Here is a 21727-nt window from a genome sequence, read left to right as displayed (position 1 = left end):
AAAATTGTGTATTTTAATCGCTCAAAATGACATTTTCGGACATTTTTTTGAGGGGGAAGGCAGTTTGCTTGACACTTGAATTTTTTTGCGCAAGTACCTGTGTACCAATAGAGTACGTCAAAATTATTTGAAGCTTGAGACTTTAATATTTGTTTTTCTACAGGGTCATAAACATGTACTTTTTGTTAAAAAAATCCAAGTTCAGGGTTAAATATCTCTGGTGGGCAGTTGTTTAAAAATCTGAAATTTGTACACAATACAGTACTTCAGGATAAGTAACTTCAGTAAAAATTTTGAGTTTGAGATTTAATTGGTTTCGGAGATACAAAACTCGTGAAAAATGCAATGTTTTGCATTAAATATGGCATGCCTAATTTCATTTGTTATTAACATTTTGTGTTGAAATTCTGCAAACTGTAATTTGGAATGTCAATGAACAACATTACAATCCTGAAATGGCTCTGCAATAAAGTATATATACACGAGGGCATGCTGAAAAGTAACGCTTCCTATGTTTTTATTTTCTTTATTACCTTGTAAACGCATTTTGGATTTTGAGCAACCATACATTGCACTTATAAGACATTACCGCTTCTCAATTGAAGGTTTCAAACTTCTATCGCCAGGGGGTGCTGAACTATTGCGAGGAAAATGGCAGCATGTAACCATGCAATGTTGGTGAAGCGCCTGAAGTAGCGTGCAGTGATCGAGTTTCTAAACGCAGAAAATGTGCTACAAATTGACATTCATCTGAGACTGAGGGAATAATATGGGGATGAATGTGTTAGACATCAGTACTGCGCGATCTTGAGTTTATCATGCTCTTAAAGAAAACCCACAGCTGAAAAAATCTCAGCTATGTGAGAGAATGGAGTGAAAGGCCAGGAACTAGAACTGATGGAGGTCATCGGATTCGTGTTCAGCTGAGGTTTTCTTTAATAGCATGATAAACTCAAGATCGCGCAGTACTGATGTCTAACACATTCATCCCCATATTATTCCCTCAGTCTCAGATGAATGTCAATTTGTAGCACATTTTCTGCGTTTAGAAACTCGATCACTGCACGCTACTTCAGGCGCTTCACCAACATTGCATGGTTACATGCTGCCATTTTCCTCGCAATAGTTCAGCACCCCCTGGCGATAGAAGTTTGAAACCTTCAATTGAGAAGCGGTAATGTCTTATAAGTGCAATGTATGGTTGCTCAAAATCCAAAATGCGTTTACAAGGTAATAAAGAAAATAAAAACATAGGAAGCGTTACTTTTCAGCATGCCCTCGTGTATATATACTTTATTGCAGAGCCATTTCAGGATTGTAATGTTGTTCATTGACATTCCAAATTACAGTTTGCAGAATTTCAACACAAAATGTTAATAACAAATGAAATTAGGCATGCCATATTTAATGCAAAACATTGCATTTTTCACGAGTTTTGTATCTCCGAAACCAATTAAATCTCAAACTCAAAATTTTTACTGAAGTTACTTATCCTGAAGTACTGTATTGTGTACAAATTTCAGATTTTTAAACAACTGCCCACCAGAGATATTTAACCCTGAACTTGGATTTTTTAAACAAAAAGTACATGTTTATGACGCTGTAGAAAAACAAATATTAAAGTATCAAGCTTCAAATAATTTTGACGTACTCTATTGGTACACAGGTACTTGCGCAAAAAAATTCAAGTGTCAAACAAACTGCCTTCCCCCTCAAAAAAATGTCCGAAAATGTTATTTTGAGCGATCAAAATACACAATTTTAACCTTAAAATTTATTATGAATGAATAATATTTAGAAAATTACACAGAAATATAATTGTAGCCTATAATGTGCTTAACATCACAGATTTTGTCTCATTGTCGTAGGACTTACCAGAGCTGAGAAAAAAAAGTTGCCGCTGATGCTTACGAATGGAGAAAATGACGCGCGCCATGATAAAAAAATGCCCGCCATCTTCAAATCGGTGATAGTAAAAATAAAATAAGAGTGGTTCTGAACTGTCAATATATGAGGCTCACACCACTCAAAAAATAAACTTTTTTAAAAATGGTCAAGCAACCAGCTGGTATGATTTCATATGGATTGACCCTACTTCATTTTGATATATCATTATGTATTGGTAAGATAGACTGAAATACAAGGAGATGATGACTATGTTCTCTTAAGTGTCAATTTCAATGCATCTTTCACTTAACGATCCTTATTTGAGGGCCAAATACAGAAGGTTGCTCGCTTTACATCTGACCATTTCTGACGGCTACTCACCTTAAGAGATACCGTGCCGCCACCACTGATCATGTTCTATTGGACCCCCAGCATTGTGGACTATCGCCCGGCATCGCAGTTTCCATTGTAGCAAGCTCCGGCACCGGACAGGTGTGGGAATTGTGTTCCACTCCTCCCTGCAAGCTTTCCATAGACCATCTAGGGTGCGCGGGCGGCAATGTTGAAGACGACGTTTCAACAGTCCAAATGCGCAAAAATCAACTGGACTGGCATCTGCGCTCTTCACAGGAATGCCTTCAACCGGAATGACACGAATTCCTAATTCCACTGCCATTTCCTGATAAAAACGTAGTGATGTTCTGGCGGTATGACTCGAAGCCTTGTCCATATGGATCATCACCTGGTTTGCGTCCATTCCACACAATTGTGGGATGTCTCTCCAATAGATAGGTGTCAGAATGGAGTCTTGGAAGTATCTGGCATTCACCTTCACGTTTTTGTCCACCTTGCGTATCATCAACTTACCCTCATATCTGAATCCCATCACAACCATAAAGCCACGGGGGAAACTTTCCCAAAGTTGCTGTGCCCCTTGCCGTCAATGTCACGGTTTGTGACACTTTGCTTGCAGCCCTTCTCCTGGTGGTTTTCGTGGGTGAATGTTTCACAAGGATAGCCTGTTATGTGTAACGAGCCACAATAGCTTTCGCAGTAGTCACCCCGAGTGTTTCACAATGCGTACATATGAAAACTTATCATGGAAAAGGGTCATTACATAATCCTAACAATACCGGTTGATTTTCGGCGCCATTTGATAACATTCACTACCAACACTCCCGCACCTACAAGGTCAGACACAACACTGCTCCTGCCAGCAGACCCATAGTTCCAGCATGATACGCCAGGTGGCAGCACCGAATCGACAATGGTCGGATATAAAGCAAACAACCTCTGTACCACAGATAAATTACGGTTATACGTGAACTAGTGGGCTTCGAGCACATACAGATCGTTTTGCCTGTTCTTGTGTTAATTAGATTGGGTGAAGAAGCTCTCAAATTTCATACTATCTACTGTCATCCATGCAAACTATTAGACGCTCGAGCAAAAGGCCCTCGATGCAGCACTTTAATACACTACAGTGGAACCGCAATTTTACATTTTCTCACATTATACATTCAATTCTCATGGTCCCAGTAGAGCAAAATGCTATAAAATTTTCCTGCATTTTACATTTTCTCGCATTTTAAGTTCATTCAACTTGGTCTCCTGAATGAAGTTTGTCTTCAAAATAAATTATCGAATGAAGTTTGTCTTCAAAATAAATTATCTAATTACAAAGGCTAAAGATAAAAAGAAAGAAATCACACCTATAGTATAAAAGAGGCACATAAAAAATACAAAGTAGTATTTACAAAAATGTAAATTTTATCGTCAGTTATTTATAATGTCATAAGTGCACGTTTCATTGCCCTTTCCTTCTTCTTTTTCAATTTCTGCTTTTCTCTTCTGCTCTGAGTGGCTTCGTAGAACAGCTGGACCTCTTCCCTCATCTCAATCTCTCTCTGGAGGAACTGCAAGCCATGGAAATTGTACCCAATCATGTCCTGCAAGAGTTGTATCATTAGAAAAGTCCTGGAATGTTACATTCTATGTAAAAACCCATACAGAAAAATAACATATTTTTCTATCTCTCCATATACTTGGATTTTGAGGGAAGGGAATTCTGAAAAAGCTACTTCTTTTAGGCTTGCATTTATACTGCAAATATCTAATTTGTTTATAAACATTTCCATGGTGGAGGTACATTGTTGCTTTCGTGAACTGCCAATTTTGTACAATAGAACTTTTCACCATTTTTTATCAACTGTGATGTCAGGTAGCATTACAAATAGAGGTGAGGTTGATCTGAGTTATTGATTTGTGGAAAAGGATAACAATGTTTATTTTATAAATTTATCTCTATCATTGAAAATAAAAGTTTTCTTTTCTTTTTCCAAAAATACACAATACTGCCTAACTTGCAAAAAGATAATTTATTTGTATATGAATTTTGGTGACTCATAAAAGGCTATTGGCTGAAATTCTATAAGAATCCACATATTAACTATATGTTCACCTAACATTAAATGACATAAAAAAAGGAAAACTTAATTGCAAATTATATTCCAAATGGTGTCAGGCGAAGAAATATCATTCTGAACAGACATAAAATTACATGTTCTTTTGTATCCTTGAAGCCGATAGCCTGAGTTGAAAGAATGCTCGGTCGGCAGTTTATTCAGTTCCCCGCCTAATGTGGAATGTGAGATATCTGCTGTTTAATTTGCAACGTGTTAGATACTTCATGTCAAGAAAGAATTTTCCTCGTGCCGATGTAGGGAGATATCGTTGCAGCAAGAAACAAATAGAATGCCTGACTGCATATTTCTCCAGTTGTTCTGTCTTCCTAAATGTAACTCAAGTTTCTCCATTGCTTAAAGAGGAAGGAAAATTTCCGTTGCATCCGAGTTGAACTTATCCTTTTGCTGACGAAAGACATTTATAATGAAGGCATTTGAAGTTGACTTTGGATATCACTTTCAGAAGTGTGAAATACTTGTGAGGGAAATTTTAAGTGGGAATTTTACAAGATGGAAAATTTCTACCATGCGGAAGAAAAAACATATTTTAAGAAGTAAGTAACTTGATTATAACATTCAATAAACTAATAAGAGTGATATTTGGAATGAAATATCCCAAATTAGATGGATCATTGTCATACACATGTTTAATGAAAGATATTTTACTTCCTCAAAGCTGTCGTAATTCATCGCATGACTGTATGTGTAAAATATTACTTATTTCTCCTATGCTCTTAATTGACTTCTTAATCTTCACATTAAGATTTCAAATCTAGTTTGGATGTAAAGTTATGTAAGAAAGATATACAAAATAATTAAATCTTAATGTAGAATGCATATAATTATAAAGACGATCTTAATTTTCCATTATTTCCATATGATACATTTTATTTGGCCATTATAATTATCCAAGAACTCAATATATTCACTATTCTGTTCATTATTATTATCATCTATATTATAATTCTTAGTATCGCAATACTTATTTTAGTCATTATTGATCTGTAACTCATTTTATTGAATAATTTACTGGCTGTACGCATACTCAACTCTTATTATAACTGCTCTCTTTATTCTAACATTGTTTATACCTTATAAAACTGATAATCTCATATATATCTATCATTTATGTAATTAATAAAATTATAATTGTAATTGTTACTTAAATTTAACAATTGAAATATTAAAATGTGTACTTGTTTAAACCCTATTTTGACTAACCACTCTAAATCATAGAGAATTTTAATTCTCATTTTATCTTACTGAATGTGTTTAACACATTATATTTATAAAAATTCTAAAGTCTATTATTGACTTACATTATTTATCTTTTGTAGTTCACAAAATATTATTTCCATCAGTTCTCTGAAGGCCTACAGAAATGTGAGGAAAATTTCTTATGTGCTGTTTACATTCATCAACATTCCCTTTGTTCACTATTCATGATTGATTGACTAATATGTTGTTTTAAGTCCACTTTATGCACAGTAAGGCTAATCGGGACTGGACCTACAGTTTAAAGTGGAATCCGAAACACTTGTGCCTCCACTGGGTATCGAACCTGGGACCCTTCACTATTCGTGAATACATAATATTAATTATTATTATTTTCGCGCGTTACTGTACTTGTTCATAAATATGAAACCTCGATGTCTATGACTTTTAACTAATGATGTTAATGTGGTAATAACTAGTTTTACACTGTCGTGCAATTATTAAGGGCTAAACAATAATATTTCACATTAATTTAGTGTTTTATCATTAAAGAAAATATTTGCAAGATGTAAAATTTATTTAGTGCATTAGAGTAGTGAAAAGGAAGTTATATACAGTGTAAAAGGTATGTTCTCACTTATTCACTCCTGCTGTTCCTGTTCTTCATTCTCATCATCACAATTTACATTCTCATCGCTGCTACTGTGTTCCAAAGCGTAGTATTTTTTTAATCTCTGGACTGAGATAGAATCTACGATTGTCTTGCCTCGTTTCGTCTTAAATTCCACTGTGTAGACATTAGGGTTTTCCTTTGCTATAATTATAGCAGGTCCTTTGTAAACCCCCAAAAAACATTTGGCTCTATGTACGTGATGATTCCCATGGAAAATGAGAACCAATTCTCCTGGCACAAAATCAATGGACTGGTGGTGCTTATCGTAGTATTTCTTTGCTTGTTGGTGACATTTCTGTAGAGTATGATGGGCGGCTTCTCGCACTTTTTCAAGAATATTGATTCTTGTCTCGTTGTTTACATTCTCACTGGCCATTAAATATAGTCTGCTTTCCAAAACCAATCTGGGCTTAAATTCATGAAGAAGAAAAAATGGATTGTTTTTCAAATTCTCCTGGTAGTTAACATTATATAACATTATATTTACAATCAGCACACAGCTGATTGTAAATATAAAAGCCAGTCTGTGTGTTTTGAATTCATAAAGTTTTTCATAAGTCTGTCACAGTATCCAGTGACATGTGAAACGCAGTTCGATATAAATTATTTTTGTTTATTGATTCATTTTATGTTCAAATATAAAAGTGTGAGGTTTGATTTATTTTGTGGATAAATTTGTATCCGAGACAGACATCGGGAGTTGGGAGATGGGTTTTTCCTGAGTGACAGCTGAACTGTCATTGCGGCCTAGTACATGACATGTTTGCACCAACACGGGATGTCATGGAGAAAAGGAAGACTTATTTTCGTCGGGACCGGCCGAGGAGTCACAGCGGGTGGGCGAACCTATTTTTCACGGATGACCAGGATAATCAGCTGGAGCCCAAGCTTGCAAGAATCGAGGACGTGCCTTGTGACTGCGTTTCAAGACAATGGACAGAGGTCATTTCCATCTCTTCGGAAACCCAAGCCAAGCCACTTTAGCATGATTTTCAACGGACAAATTTGAAAGCGGTATAAATCGAGAGTACTACAAGTCCAACAAACAGTTTTTACCCAGATTTTGTAGAGAGAGCATCGCCGCGCTACATGTTATGGTGTATTTGTTCTCAAGGGACGAGAGAGGCTTGTGTGTATGACCCCAGTCCGAGAAACTTGGTAAATGTCGTGCTTATGACTTGATGCGTACGTTCATTCGAACGAAAGATTTAACCACACCGACTCAATTGTTTTAGATAACTGCTTTTCCGAGGGCTGGCGCATAATTTAAATTAAAAGAGCACAGGAGCGGGCAGACAAATGACCTAAATTCATATAAAGGTTCAAAACTAAAAAGGAAGGGTATGTTGATCAGATTCATGATTTGTATGTATATCCACATGTAAAAATACCTCAGATGTGCGAATGAAAGAGAGTGAATGAGTGAGCGATTGAGGAGGCGATGTAAACAGTTGTTGATTGCAATATAATTTTGTTGTTACAATATAATCACGTTTTTACCATTCGTCAGTGTTGTTATTTGATGTTTTTCAGGTATCTGATATTATGCTATTAGTGTGTTATGATTGTTCGAATCTACATATCTAAGGTAAACAAAACAGTGTAATATTTCAAGGTATTTATCTCCGCCTCGCATTAGTACGACAATAAACGACAGTCTCAGTACCGAACTTAAAAACCTGGACCGTAAGAGTCATGACCGGTTTCCCGTACACATAACGACGTTTGGCCCCGTGCCGGGGTATGAAAGACACGTCATTTCTGGGACCGTGAGTGCACTCGTTACAAGTCCCTGTAAAATGCCATGTGATCTTTCAATCAAACCAATCAAATTGTGATTAGCTGCTGGGGCTAATTTCAGACGGATTCCACATTTTGTGACACTCCAGGAGACCTGAGAACTCCAAACAGTATTTTCCCTAACTTAACCAAGACGACACCCCGTAGGCTTAAACAATCCACCTGACATCTCTATGCGACATCCACTACATTTTTTTTTTAAACCTGAGTTCTCACTGTTATCACCTTATTTTGCAGGAAGCCACCCACAGGTCACACTCCCAGCACCTGAAAGCGCGATTTGGGAGAAAAATATAATTGAATCCTTCAAGCCAACTGCCTAAGTACAGAATACCCCTAATTCAACCTAACCCTTTCCTATGACTCGAACCCGTTAACACGTCCCAAGAACCAGAGCGTCTGTTACCCTTAATACTTTCCAAGAAATAGACACATCAAATGTTAGCAAGCAACAACTTTAGTCGCGAACACAGCACACTCGAAGCATTATACCTCTGTAAGGAACATAATAACAATAGAACAGGATATCTCACCAAATATACATATCATGAAAAACTAAATATGCTGACCAAGGCAGTAATTTATTTCATTAAAAACATAAACTAAACGTAACGTTTCAACCTTCTAGCAAAGTTTGTACTTGATACAGAGTCTGAAGAAGACCTTGCTAGAAGGTTGAAACATTACGTTTAGTTTATGTTTTTAATAAAATAAATTACTGCCTTGGTCAGCATATTTAGTTTTTCATAATCATGGAAACAAGGTTTAATGGTGTTATACATATCATGACTCGTGTATTTTGGGTTGAAATAGACATTAAATTTCTTTAGACATATTTATTGATATGAAACTTTACATATCCACTGCATTGGAATACGCAAGATACACCACTACTTTGTGAACTAACATTGCAATTTATATTCAACATGAACAGCTAATTCCTTTCACTTCAAGGAAACTGGATCGAAACTGTGTATGGCTTGACCCACTAGGCAACACCGCATCTAGTTACCGGTTTTGGTCTCTACCAAATACAGAACCATAAATCAAACAATGAAAGAGATATTCAACTTTCATTACTCAACTACTTGCGAGTTGCACGATAAATTCCACTGGATTTCTTTTAGTTTTGTTTTTACTACAATTACACCCATATATGGTCACATGACCACAAGAAAATTGAAATTACCAAATTTCCTTAACCACTCATGGTTTTCAATGTAATAACGATTGAGTAAGATGCTAGACAAAGTTCAACTATTTTTAATAGAAATGAACAAGATTCTTGCTTGTTTTATATGTGTACTTGATCCAAATGAAGAAAGCGTCACCCGTCATTTACTATGCACCATACGGTTCAACACGAACTTTGCGTAGTTAATCTTGCGACACACACTTCACACAATTGCATGCATTTACTGACAATGTCAATTTGGTAGATCTACCTATAATGTGATGACATGAGCTCATGTAGAAATGTTTAGATAACAGCAGCTTACCTTGTGAAAAGATGCCAAATAACAGTCCATATGCGAATTATTTGTCAATGATGATTTCGTCATTTAACTTACAACATTACCGTTCTCTATTATTATTTGCAAACATTCATCGTCCATTAGCGGTATGGAAAAAAAACCTCATTTTTCGTCCCGCAAACGTGTGACCATGGAAATCCACGGAAATATTTAATTTCCTCACTCTTCACCACAATGCTCTTTTAGTCACCATTTTTGTCAGCCAACTCCCACTTTTTCTTCCTCTTCTTCTACTCCTTCCCACCGTCCTTTTGTGCACAACACAATTATCCCGGATAACTTGTCAATTTACATATTTATATATCATCACAATAACTTGCATATGTATGTGTCAAGGATCCTTTTGCAATAAATGTTTGAATAAACTTTCTACCTTTATTTATGCGATAAAAAGGAGAATAACACGCTGTAAGTTTTATAATTTATCGCCATAACTGCAAATTGTCCATGCATGCAGCTGCCGTCAAATCAAAATGTCCTTGTGCATAAGCGACAGCAAACTTTTTCGCAGTAAATTTTATGACAATGCGATCTTCAACAACAATAGATCAAAATTGGTTACAAAGGTGCTTATACAGGGTGACTTGTAATTAGATGTATTCCCTGAAAGGGGTTAAAGTAGAGACAATTTGCAATAAATTTGACCATACGGTACCCCATCCGAAAATTAGTAGTTCGAGATAATCGAATTTCTATTGTTTTTTTAAAAACTGACAATTTTCCACATAAAAATACAAATTGAGAAAAAACTGCTCATTGCATGGAACTTATTTCAGCGTTTTCTGATAGCTAACAAATAAGTGGTTTGTTGAAAAAAAAGTTTTTCCTAAATAACAATCACATATAAGTAACGGGTGGAGCAACATGAAGGAATTAGTTTACAAGACACTGGTAAACTCACAAGAAGAGCTCAGGGAGAGGATCTTAAAAGCTGGTCAACACATCAAGGACACCATCACATCACGAGTTACGAGACCAAATGTCAGTAAAAAACTGTGTGCCTGCATTCATAACGGATGTGCCCACTTTGAGCAAGCCGTGTAATGTTCATATTGTATTGTTCATTGATTCCATTCACATGAAGATGAATGAAGTATTATTTCTTGTACACAAATGTGAATGTTAGCAACATTTGTACCTTGTTTGATAGCAGATGACGCAAGGAAGTAATTAAAGTAATTTGTACGCTTCATGTCATATCATTTTTGTTATTAATATGTTGCCAAGTAAACTAAGAGTGCATTTTTTTATCATCATTTGTAAGTTTAGACCCACCCGTTACTTACATGTGATTGTTATTTATGAAAAACTTTTTTTTTTCAACGAATCACTTATTTGTTAGATATCAGAAAATGCTGAAATAAGTTCCATACAATGAGCAGTTTTTTCTCAATTCATCTTATGTGAATAATTGTCATTTTTTTAAAAAAAAACAATAGAAATTCGTTTATCTCGAAAACTACTAATTTTCGGACGAGGTATCATATGGTCAAATTTATTGCAAATTGTCTCTACTTTAACACCTTTCAGGGAATACATCTAATTACAAGTCACCCTGTATAAGAATGACTGAGTTTAACTTCAATATAACATTCAAGTAACACACAATTCAAGAATTGTACAATTTATCATAACTTTCAAATGGTGCCATCTAGCATTATTATCCGGAATTAATGTGAGTAAAAGTATACTTTACAGCAGTTACGCTAAATCTATCGTGAATTCTCTGAAATTAGTATTTTACGAGTTTATGGACGTGCGTTGATTATCTAAATGTTCTCAACATACATTGCATTGTATTAACCATACGAGGGTCACTATTTATATTTTGAGCCTTGGCAACACTGATTGAAGTTAGGCGCGATTTGACGTTTGTATGGAATCGTCTGGCATTATTGACCATAACGTACTTCAAATGTTTTGTCAATAGCTTCATTTGTGTTGTTTATGTTGCCTTGGAGATTGCGCGACAACAATAAAATGGAATTAACTCGTGAACATTTTCGTGCGATGATTTTTTACGATTTTCGACGTGGATTATCAAGACAAGAGTGCATCGATCAACTTGCTTCCACATTTGGCAATGAAGCCCCATCCTTTGCCACTGTGAAACGCTGGTATAACAAATTTAATCGTGGCCGCCATTCGCTCACCGACGAGATTCACGAAGGTTGTCCAAAATCAGTTGTTGTTCAAGAAAACATTGATGCTGTGCAAAACCTAATACTGCAAGATCGTCATGTGACATACTGTGAGATTGAGGCAACCATAGGTATTAGTTCCACCAGCATATATAAAATATTACATGATCATTTAGCTGTGAGAAAGGTATGTTCTCGTTGGATCCCACACAATTTGACGAAAACTCAAAAAAGACGCTCGCGTCAATTGATGCAAACAAATGTTCAATAAATACAATCGTGGTGCTTCAAAAGACGTATATAAGATTGTAACAGGTGACGAATCATGGATATATGCATATGAGCCGGAACGTAAACAGCAGTCGACTGTATGGGTGTTTCAAGATGAACCTAATCCAACAAAAGTTGTTCGCGCTCGAAGCACATCGAAACAAATGGTTGCCTGTTTTTTTCGGGAAAACTGGTCAAATGGAACTGTGCCTTTAGAGGAACGTAGAACGGTCAACTCTGAATGGTACACAACAATTTGTTTGCCAGAGGTCTTCGGTCAAATACGGAAAACAAACAAACGCCGTCGGATCTTTCTTCATCAAGACAATGCCAGCTGTCACACATCTTGTCTAACAACCGACTTTATGAACAGTCAAAAAATCGAATTGATGGGTCATCTGCCGTACAGTCCTGATTTGGCACCCAATGACTTCTTCTTGTTCCCGAATGTCAAGAATAAATTGTGTGGACAACGATTTTCGTCGGCGGAAGATGCCGTTGATGCGTTCAAAAACCATATTATGGAGGTGTCTCAAGAAGATTGGAAAAACTGCTTTGACAAATGGTTCGAACGAATGCAAAAGTGTATTGACCATAAAGGAGAATACTTCGAAAAACAATAAAGCAGTTTTCAATGCCAAATTCCTGTTTTTTCATTGTTAGGCTCAAAATATAAATAGTGACCCTCGTATGACAATAACCGTCATAATTTCTCCGATAATTCTCTAAATAAACTAGACGTAAATGAACTTCCACGATCCGTATCTATATGAGATGGACAACCATATCGCAAAATTACATTTTTGAAAATAAAGTTGGCTGATGTCTCACTTGGAGTATCTGCTACTGATTGAGCAATAAAAAGTCAAGTACCATGATATATTGCACTTATTATATATTTATGGCGAAGCAAACCACTTGGTGGATACGGTCCACTAAAATCTAAGGCAATTCTATCAAATGGTTTCGGTGAACATTAAAAGTTCCCCATATGGTGCTCCTTTAATTCGCTTATTCTGTTAACAGATCATACATTTCTTGACCATTTCCTGAATATGATTATTCATGAATGGAAAGTAAATCCTATTCAGTGCATTTTTGTATGTTTTAGTGATGGCATAATGCACTCCTCCAGCTTGTAAACTGTGCAATGTCTCAATAACAGTGTTACAAAGTGACTTCGGTATGCATAACAATTTTTTACTCGTAGCTCCCAGTTTATGTTGTCTATAAAGATGTCCATTTTCCATAACATAATAACAGGCTTGTCTCTGTAGGGAGGGGTTGGGTGGGTTGTTGCCCCCCCTCATCTTCTTTTCCTTCCAAAAAAAGAATCACCTCGCTGGTGCACAGCAACATCAATTGGATCATGTTCTGTCTCTCTGCTTAAAGCATCTGCCATATTTTGTGTGGTTTTACAGTGAATTGGTGTAAAATCAAACTCAGACATCAGCATCGACCACCTAAGTAATTTATTTGAAAGTTGTGTTGAGGACCGAATGAATGTGATGGCTTTGTTATGGGCAAATAAATCAAAATGTTGGCTTTTCATGGTCTTTTAACACCGTAATGCAATATGAAATAGGCTGAAAATCACCATTTGCACTTGGTTGTAAAATCACCGCACCAATAGCCTTACTGCTTGCATCCGTAAATACCCTTACTTCTTTGAATGGGTCATATGCCATCAATACAGGAGCTGTAAGTAAAGTTTCTTTCAACCTCTCAAACGCTGTTTGCTGTTCTTCATTCCAGACAAATTTCTTCTTTTTCCCGATCAATTTTTGAAGAGGGAGTGCAATCTCGGAGTATGATTTTAAAAATTTCCTGACATAAGATGTTAATCCGAGAAATGTGCAAACTTGATTCACAGTTGTCGGTGTCTTATATTTCTTGATGGAATCAATGATTTTGTCGTTGATCAGATAGGCAAATTTCGAAATTTTATGTCCTAAAGCGATAATCTCAGTGAAGCCGAAGTGACATTTTTCTACTGCAAGTTTCAATCCCACGGCCAGTAAACATTGTAACATTTTCTCCAGAGTAATGAGCATTTCTTCAAAGGTGTTTCCAAAGCAGAACAAATCATCTATATAATGGGCAAAGTGATTCGGATCCATATTCGAGCATGCTAACTGAACGCAGCGGGTCATTGCACTTGATGAACTGACGTAGCCCTGTGGGACTACATTCATTTGATACTGTGACATTCCTGGTATTGTAAATGCTGTATATTTCTTACTGTCCTCGGTGAGAGGGATATTAAAGAAACCACTTTTTAAGTCTGCCGTACAGTAATATTTCTTGCCCCCATATTGTATAATATTTCATTGATATTATTCACCCCCAGAGTGTCAAATACAGACGATACATTCAATCTGCGATAATCCTGGCATAATCTATAATCCCCCTTGCCTTTTTTACAAGGATAACTGGAGAGTTGAAGGGTGATTGTGTAGGAGAAATAACCCCTTGCTTTAATAAAGTCTCAATCTGATATTTAATTTCATCACGAAGGTGAACTGGAATTGGGTAGGATTTTAAGTGAAATTCTGTGCCATCTTTTATTTGAATTCTATGTTTATAATTCGTGGCTCTACCTATATCATCCTTTGACCACGCAAAAGCATGTGGATATTTCATTAAAACAGCCAAAAGTTGCTCCTTTTGCTGGGGTTCTAAATTCGGATTTGCATCAAACCGACTAGGGTCTGCCCGTGTAACATTGATGTTTCCTGACTCTTCCGTCGCGAAAACCTGTACCTGTTCACCAATTCCATCCTTATTCTCATCATTATTGTTACTAATGATTGGCCTATCCCATGTTTCATCTTCCTTGATAATAGTGTCTTTCTTAATTGTAACATTATAATTTAAAGGATTTGTAATCCAAGTAAGATTCGAATCCGGATTAATAATTGCTCTGGCAACCATCAATCAATCAATCAACTTTATGAACACCCTGTATATAGATATACTGGATCAGTAAAATTATTGGCAATTTTACTGATAAATTGATATGCCTATATATGCCAATGCTGATAGAGTAGTGTTTAATGTCCTTCCCCCCCCAAAAAAAAATATCTGAAAATATATTTTGGTACATTCTATGTCAGCTTAAAATACATAATTCTGGGATGGTGGACTGCCAAATATGGTAAAAATACATCAAATTCGACAAGGTAAGTATTTTAAAGTGAAAAGTTACATACCCTAAATTCATTGACCCTCCTCAAAACTAGCTTCTCCAACTTAGTGATGACATCCAGCAGAGCATGGTTGCTGACAATGGGTCCATGGTGAACCTTAAGAAGAAACATGGTGCTGCGGCACACCAACTCGGTCTCCAAGCCTCGCTCCAACACACCCACCAGGAAACTTAGCAGCTGAGAGACGGCAGAGAAGGGCAAGAGAAGCAGGGCTTCTTCCAGGTCACTGAAACCAGGGAAAACACAATGAACAGTCTAAACCTACTGATTATTTTCTCTCTGACAATGGTAAAAATGACTGTACATGCAGTTTCACAATGTTGAAAAAAAATGTACTCTTACTTAAAAAACTTTCTAATATTTTTGTTCGTCTCACATTAGTTTTGAAAGGATGGGAAAGACAGATGTGGGGTAGGAAATAAATAGAGAGAAAGTACTCACTTTGCCATTAAGTTGTTTTTGGTACACTACAGTAGAGCAAGTCTCACAAAATTAAAAGAACAACCAAAAGCACTTTCGTGGAAAAGTGAGTTCTAAGTTTCTATGTATTTATGATAGGAAAGGTGTTGAAAAAAATATGCAAAAATGTTACCATTAATATCTTTTAGGGATGGGACCGATTAATCGGTACTCTATCGGTATTGACTGATATAGGCATATCGGTTTATCGGTAAAATTACCGATTATTTTACCGATCTGATATATCGATAAATATCTGATAATTTAGTGCAAAATTCTGCCATTTTGTTGTATTTTTTATGGATAATCTCCAAGCCCTAATTTTTAAGAAAGTTAATGTCTAAATATGCAATTTATTTTTCACTGCAGTCACCTTCAAACACACATTTATTAAAGAGGTCAATGAAACTTTCAGGTTCTTCAAGGACCATTTCTAATTTTATATCGGATCAGTAGAATATCGTTTATCGGTATCGGTAAATTTTATATCGTTACTTTATCGGTATCGGCCAAGATCTCATATCGGCCCATCCCTATCTTTACAACTACACTGAAATCCTAGGTATTATTCAACTCTGAAACTCTATAGAAGAAGGAAAAACACTAGAGAGGAACTCACAAGGAGTTCACTGCAGTGTTACCACATGAAGGAAAATTTTGTTTATTGCAGGTAAATTCAAGCCGAATTTTAAGTGAAAAGGGAAATTTGGTAAGAAACACCAAAATTTCGGGAAATTTGAAGATTTCAGACTCAATATTAGTGCCGATTACATCAGATTATATTTTGTTCCAGTTTCATATACAAAATTTTCTGCTGTTACTTCTTATTTCCACACTTTTCAGTATGTAAGCCTAAGTGCCTATTTATTAGGGAGGGCCAATATGAAATTCTGGTCACTTGATATAAAATTCCAAACGGTCATTGAAAAACCTGAATGGAGCCTGGGGTATACCTCCGCAAATTGCTGAGATTGTGAATGTGTATGGGAAGTTTTACCTTTTACAGTGCTCACCACTGCTTATCTTCTCTCATAAGTTGTATTATAAGTGAGTCAGGTAACTTTGTTTCGATAACTGGAATACACGTATCCATGTTCAGAACTTTGTGTCATTGCAATTTGCTCTACTTCTGATTCATAGCATTCTCTTTAACGGGATCGACCCTCCAAGATACAGGGGTGAAATTTGGTACAGCTAAGGCAAAAACACCTTGATCCTTCTTGACAATGTCTACGTGTAATGCTGTTATTTAATAATGAGTTGGTCGTGCTACATGGTAATCAAATGATACACTTATTAAACAAAGCCAAATGTTTTATACTGTTGGTTCTGTTGAGAGAAACAAACTAACATACCAGTCACCCTCACTTCTAAGTATCTAAACCAATTCTGTGTTGCCAACCCACCCTGCCATTAAATGCTGTAAATAACATCGTAGCACAATGAAGAAGTAGGGCAACAATTTCTCAAATTCAAATATATAAGCAAAGTGATCACTAAGAAAAGTGCAAATATTAGGTATTTTATAACAACATGGCTGAGGAACTTCAAATCCTCTTCTCATGCATATTATGTCCCAAAAAATGGAACTCTTTAAACACATTTACAAAGAATTGGCCAGCTGAATACTGTTTTGTTGAATGTCCATCTGCACTATCTCTTCAGGAGAGCTGATTGATGTTGGATTTATATGGATTTTAAATTCATTACACAATTTGCGCAAACAGTTCATTAACACTACTTGACATCCACATACATCACTTCTGAACGTGATGCATTAAAATGTATGGAACACTATAGTGTCTCACTTCCAACAGAAAGTCGAGATTTGACAAAACAGCATTCAGCTGGTGAATTGTTGCAGTAACCTGTACAAAACTTACAATTTTGAAACTATTGTATATTGTTAGAATTACAGTTCATTAAGTCTGTGGCTAGGAAACTTATAGTGAAAATATGTAAAAAATCTGGGAATGTAAAATCAGGATTCCACTGCATTTTCACTATAGGATTGACAAGACATGATAAAAATTCATAACAGACAAATATCACTTTACAATATTTTAAGATCCTATATCCAATTCAAAATAATAAAGTAAAGGTAAAGTGCTCCCCTGTGCAATGCACCATGCCATTAAGGCATATAGGGGGTGTGGGGTTAGGGCCCCACACTTTCTTGATCACGGCCGAAGTTGGGGGTGATATGATCAGCACTACGCCCCTGGCCACCTTTACCCCCAAGAGTTTCCTCCAGGTACCCACTTCATACGATGCTGGGTGGACGCCGGAGCCACTTAAACAGGTCGGGATCGAACCCGGGTCTCTCGCATGGTAGTCAGATGCCCTAACGACTGAGCTACCGTGGCTTAATAAATAAATCTTCAATTAAACCATAGCTTATCACTTGCCCCAAGATGATTTATGATAAATAATATAAGTATTACACCCCCTCAAACCAGTTTCTGACCAAATCAACACACAATAGCATCTTTGTTATTACTCACCTGAAGAAGACTGTTTTAAATAATTGAAATATTGTGTAAAAACCAAATATGTGCCAGGAATATCAATAAAACAAAGTGTGAGATATTTACATTATTTATCATAAAAACAAAATCATTGCCTAATTCACATTACTAGGTCCTTCAAATATGAATGGGACTGATTTTCTTTCAAACAACCTGCCATGCGCAGCAGTTGTGCATCCTTGGGAGAATATAGCTACAACCCCCCTCTCCCTCCCGTGCAGGTTAGAACCTGCTCAGTCATGTCTGAGTGTTGCTAGAGTGATGAGCAAACAGAAGCTGTTGCGGAGTGTGGAACAACGCATTGTGATCAAATTTCTTGTTGGAGAAAACATCCAGCCATCTGAAATTTTGCAGAGACTCAAACAACAGTACGGGGAAGAGTCTCTCTCACAAACCTGTGTGTTTGAGTGGTGTAAGTACTATGGGTTCACTATTTTATTCCCGAGTTGCAGCAGTCATCACGTGAGTGGCGGCACAAAGGTTATCCCAGACCCAAGAAAGCACGGAGGACCCGTTCGGTACGAAAAGTGATGGCAATGTTTTTTTGGGACTGGCAGGGTAATATACATGTAAACTTTCCTACAGATGCCAGAACAGTCACTGCAGCTTATTACTCAGAACTCCTGACAACAGAAGTGAAGGAAAAGATCCGATCCAAGCGGAAGAGAGGTGGAAAGCGGGTATCCTTCATTCAAGACAATGCAAACTACGGCAACCCTCATAAAATTGAAATGGGACATTCTGCCACACAGCCCCGATTTGGCCCTAAGTGATGTCTACCTGTTTGGAAGGTTTAAATCCGACTTGGAAGGCATGCGGTTTGCAGATAACGATGGCGTCATCTGCAGTGTTCAGGAGTGGATATGCAGGCAACTGAAAAACTTTTATGAAAAGGGCATTAAGATGCTTCCAGAACCTTTGAATAATGTATGGACTCTGGAGGGGAGTACTTGGAAGGGTGACACATGCAAATAAGTATTTGACAATAAAGGATTTGGTCAAAAAAATCAGTCCCATAAAGTTTCATTCCTACTATGCTCTCCTTCTGTTTGTCACACTTCTATCTTACTTAAAGTGTATCCCCCTATAGCTGTAACTCACTAAACACACATTTCAAAACTGATATGCAAAGGAACTTCTTTTTTATTGTCATAAGCTTTAAAATACAGGGTTCCCGAGAAGAAATTATGAGGTTTGGTGAGGTTATTGTGAAATATACATTCTAAGATGTTTCATTAGTAGAGGCACATATTTTTGGTAAATAAAAAAGCAAAATTTCGGTACAAAAACAGAGTCAATTTCGGGTTCAAAAGCGGTAAATAAAATGCAATTTCGCTGTTATAGCGGTGAAAGAGCAGCACATAAAATGACATTTTGGTTTTAAAAATGTGAATATAATCCCACATTTGATTTAAAAACTGCACTATTACACAAAATAAACATATCCCTTCTAATAGCACATTAAATCATTACCAGAATATTAAGTTTATTCCTGTATAAAGGAGTCCATTTTTGCTTCTCAAATGTTTCCAGCAAAATTAATCAATCTTCCGTGAATTGCATAACTCGCAGGATATTTCTGACTTCAGAAAGTGTCACGTCTGTATATAAACGGTAAATTTCGTGTTTAAGAGTCAATTTCGCATTTTGCAGTTCATTTCGCATCATTTCGTGACAAAAGAGGGTAGTAAAATCCACCTCACACCTTTCAGAAACATGAAAAATTAGCATTACAATGTGATATTTCACATTTTGTGTTTTCGTCACAAACAAAATATGCATGCCTTTATTCATTAGGTTTATCAACTCAAACATACATGATTTAGAAACTACAACAAATTCTGCATTAACTGAAACCATTCTGGACAACATTCATACGCCAATAGTTTTCAATGTGCCCACCAATGACAGCACGACACATATCATAATGAAACCCAATTTCAGTCCATGCTCAAGAAAGAACGTTTAAAATAACACTGTAAATTTCTGCCCTGATCCTTGCTTTTAGAGGGTCCACATTTTGATTTTTTTTTTTTCACTGCAAACCATGGTCTTGACATGACCCAACAGGAAGAAGTTGAATGGGATAAGGTCTTGTAGGATGAGTTCCTTTCTTCCAATCAACCTTTCTAGAAAACTAACACCTAATGCACCAATTTACACTGCAACTACCTACAAGATAGTGCATAATGCAATTGTTCTGCTTAGTTTCCTCATTCTGCACTTCGTGGTGCTGCCTACAAACAATGCATTACATGCGTAGAAACAGTTGCTGAATCTAATAAAACAAATTACAAGGTACACCTTGTAACATATCTTTCACAATTACTCACAAAACCCCAACAATCATTCTCGGAAACCCTGTATGTTCTCAGTAGCACTGGACAAATAAGAAAGGATGTGCATAAGAAACAAAATATAAGCAATGAACAGGATGAAAGACTAGAGATGTAGAATATCAACAAACCTTGATCGTATCTTGTTAAGAACAACCACCAAAAATTCTTCTATTGTTTTGGTCTGGTAGGCGGTCATCAATAGCGGTACTGTTGGTGGTGCAATATTTTTGTCCGACTGCTGTATTAGCAATTTGTATTCATCTAGTTGCTCCTTGTACTTGCAACATTCCTCTAGTGCTTCCAGGAGCAGTTCAGCCTAAAATACAAGCACAGTAATTATTACACGTTTCCAACAACAACGTTTTTACAACGCCCTTCTGACTCCATATCTTTCTTCCCTGTTTTTTAATATCATTTCCTCCATTTTTAACACGTTAACTGCCATGTGAGTTGTATTTAACTCGCACGTCTCTTTACACCTCATGGTTCACGGGCAACTTGCACTACCATGCTATAACATACATGTTACGTTAATAGTAATTTCTTTTATTGTGGCAGTCAACGTGTTAAACCTTGACTGTTTACAGTAGGGACAATGATACTCTGTGAGTATTGGACAATACAGACATATCATTAAAATTTCCAAAATTTTAACTGATTAATATATTCTTAAGTAGCCTATAATGTATTGCAAATTACTGTTATTACTTTTATCAACATAAACACATAATTTATTTGTCGCGGAAATTATAGGAAAGAAAATTTCTAAATATGCAATTACTTTCCCAAAGGCAAATACAAGGTGGTAACAAAACGTTTTGAGACTATCTCAGATTACAAAAAAGTACTTTAGTTACCTAGGTTTACATAGTAACTTTCAAAATAGTCCTCTTGCACAGCGATACAGTGCTTCCTGCATTCCTGCCATTTCTGGAATGTGTCTTGGAAGTCTTTTTCAAGCATTTCAAGCACCTTCCGCGATTCGAGCTGGATCTTCGCAATGGAGTCAAAACGGTAACATTTGAGCTGGATCTTCATCTTCAGGAAGAGGGCAAAGTTCGTAGGTGCCAAATCGATTCCGTATGACACACACGAACAATGGCAACAATGTTGTGGATTGTTCTCAGACGATCCTCATGCACAACTTGCTGAATGGCTTCAACATTGTCGGGGGTTGCACTCGTTGAAGGTCTTCCTGATCTCTCG

The 21727-nt window shown here is 36.5% G+C and overlaps 1 protein-coding gene across 1 annotated transcript in view; it reads right to left on the bottom strand.

Annotated features, from left to right (window-relative positions):
* Window positions 1-3627: 3627 nt before the first annotated feature.
* The window catches only part of LOC145982351 (WD repeat-containing protein 3-like), an 81940-nt gene continuing 63840 nt past the window's right edge, over window positions 3628-21727 (bottom strand). The window contains exons 13-15 of the mRNA XM_083115908.1: window positions 20650-20837; window positions 15199-15421; window positions 3628-3836 (exon numbers count right to left, since the gene is read on the bottom strand). Of these exons, the coding sequence (XP_082972034.1) occupies window positions 3672-3836; window positions 15199-15421; window positions 20650-20837 (576 nt within the window). The 3' untranslated portion in view covers window positions 3628-3671. The remainder of the gene's footprint in view (window positions 3837-15198; window positions 15422-20649; window positions 20838-21727) is intronic.

This window comes from Lepisma saccharinum, unplaced genomic scaffold, assembly GCF_977018435.1.
Source record: "Lepisma saccharinum unplaced genomic scaffold, izLepSacc3.1 HAP1_SCAFFOLD_145, whole genome shotgun sequence".
Taxonomy (NCBI): Eukaryota; Metazoa; Arthropoda; class Insecta; order Zygentoma; family Lepismatidae; genus Lepisma; species Lepisma saccharinum.
The sequence above is the reverse complement of the archived record's forward strand: the minus strand, read 5'-3'. Positions and strand labels throughout refer to the sequence as shown.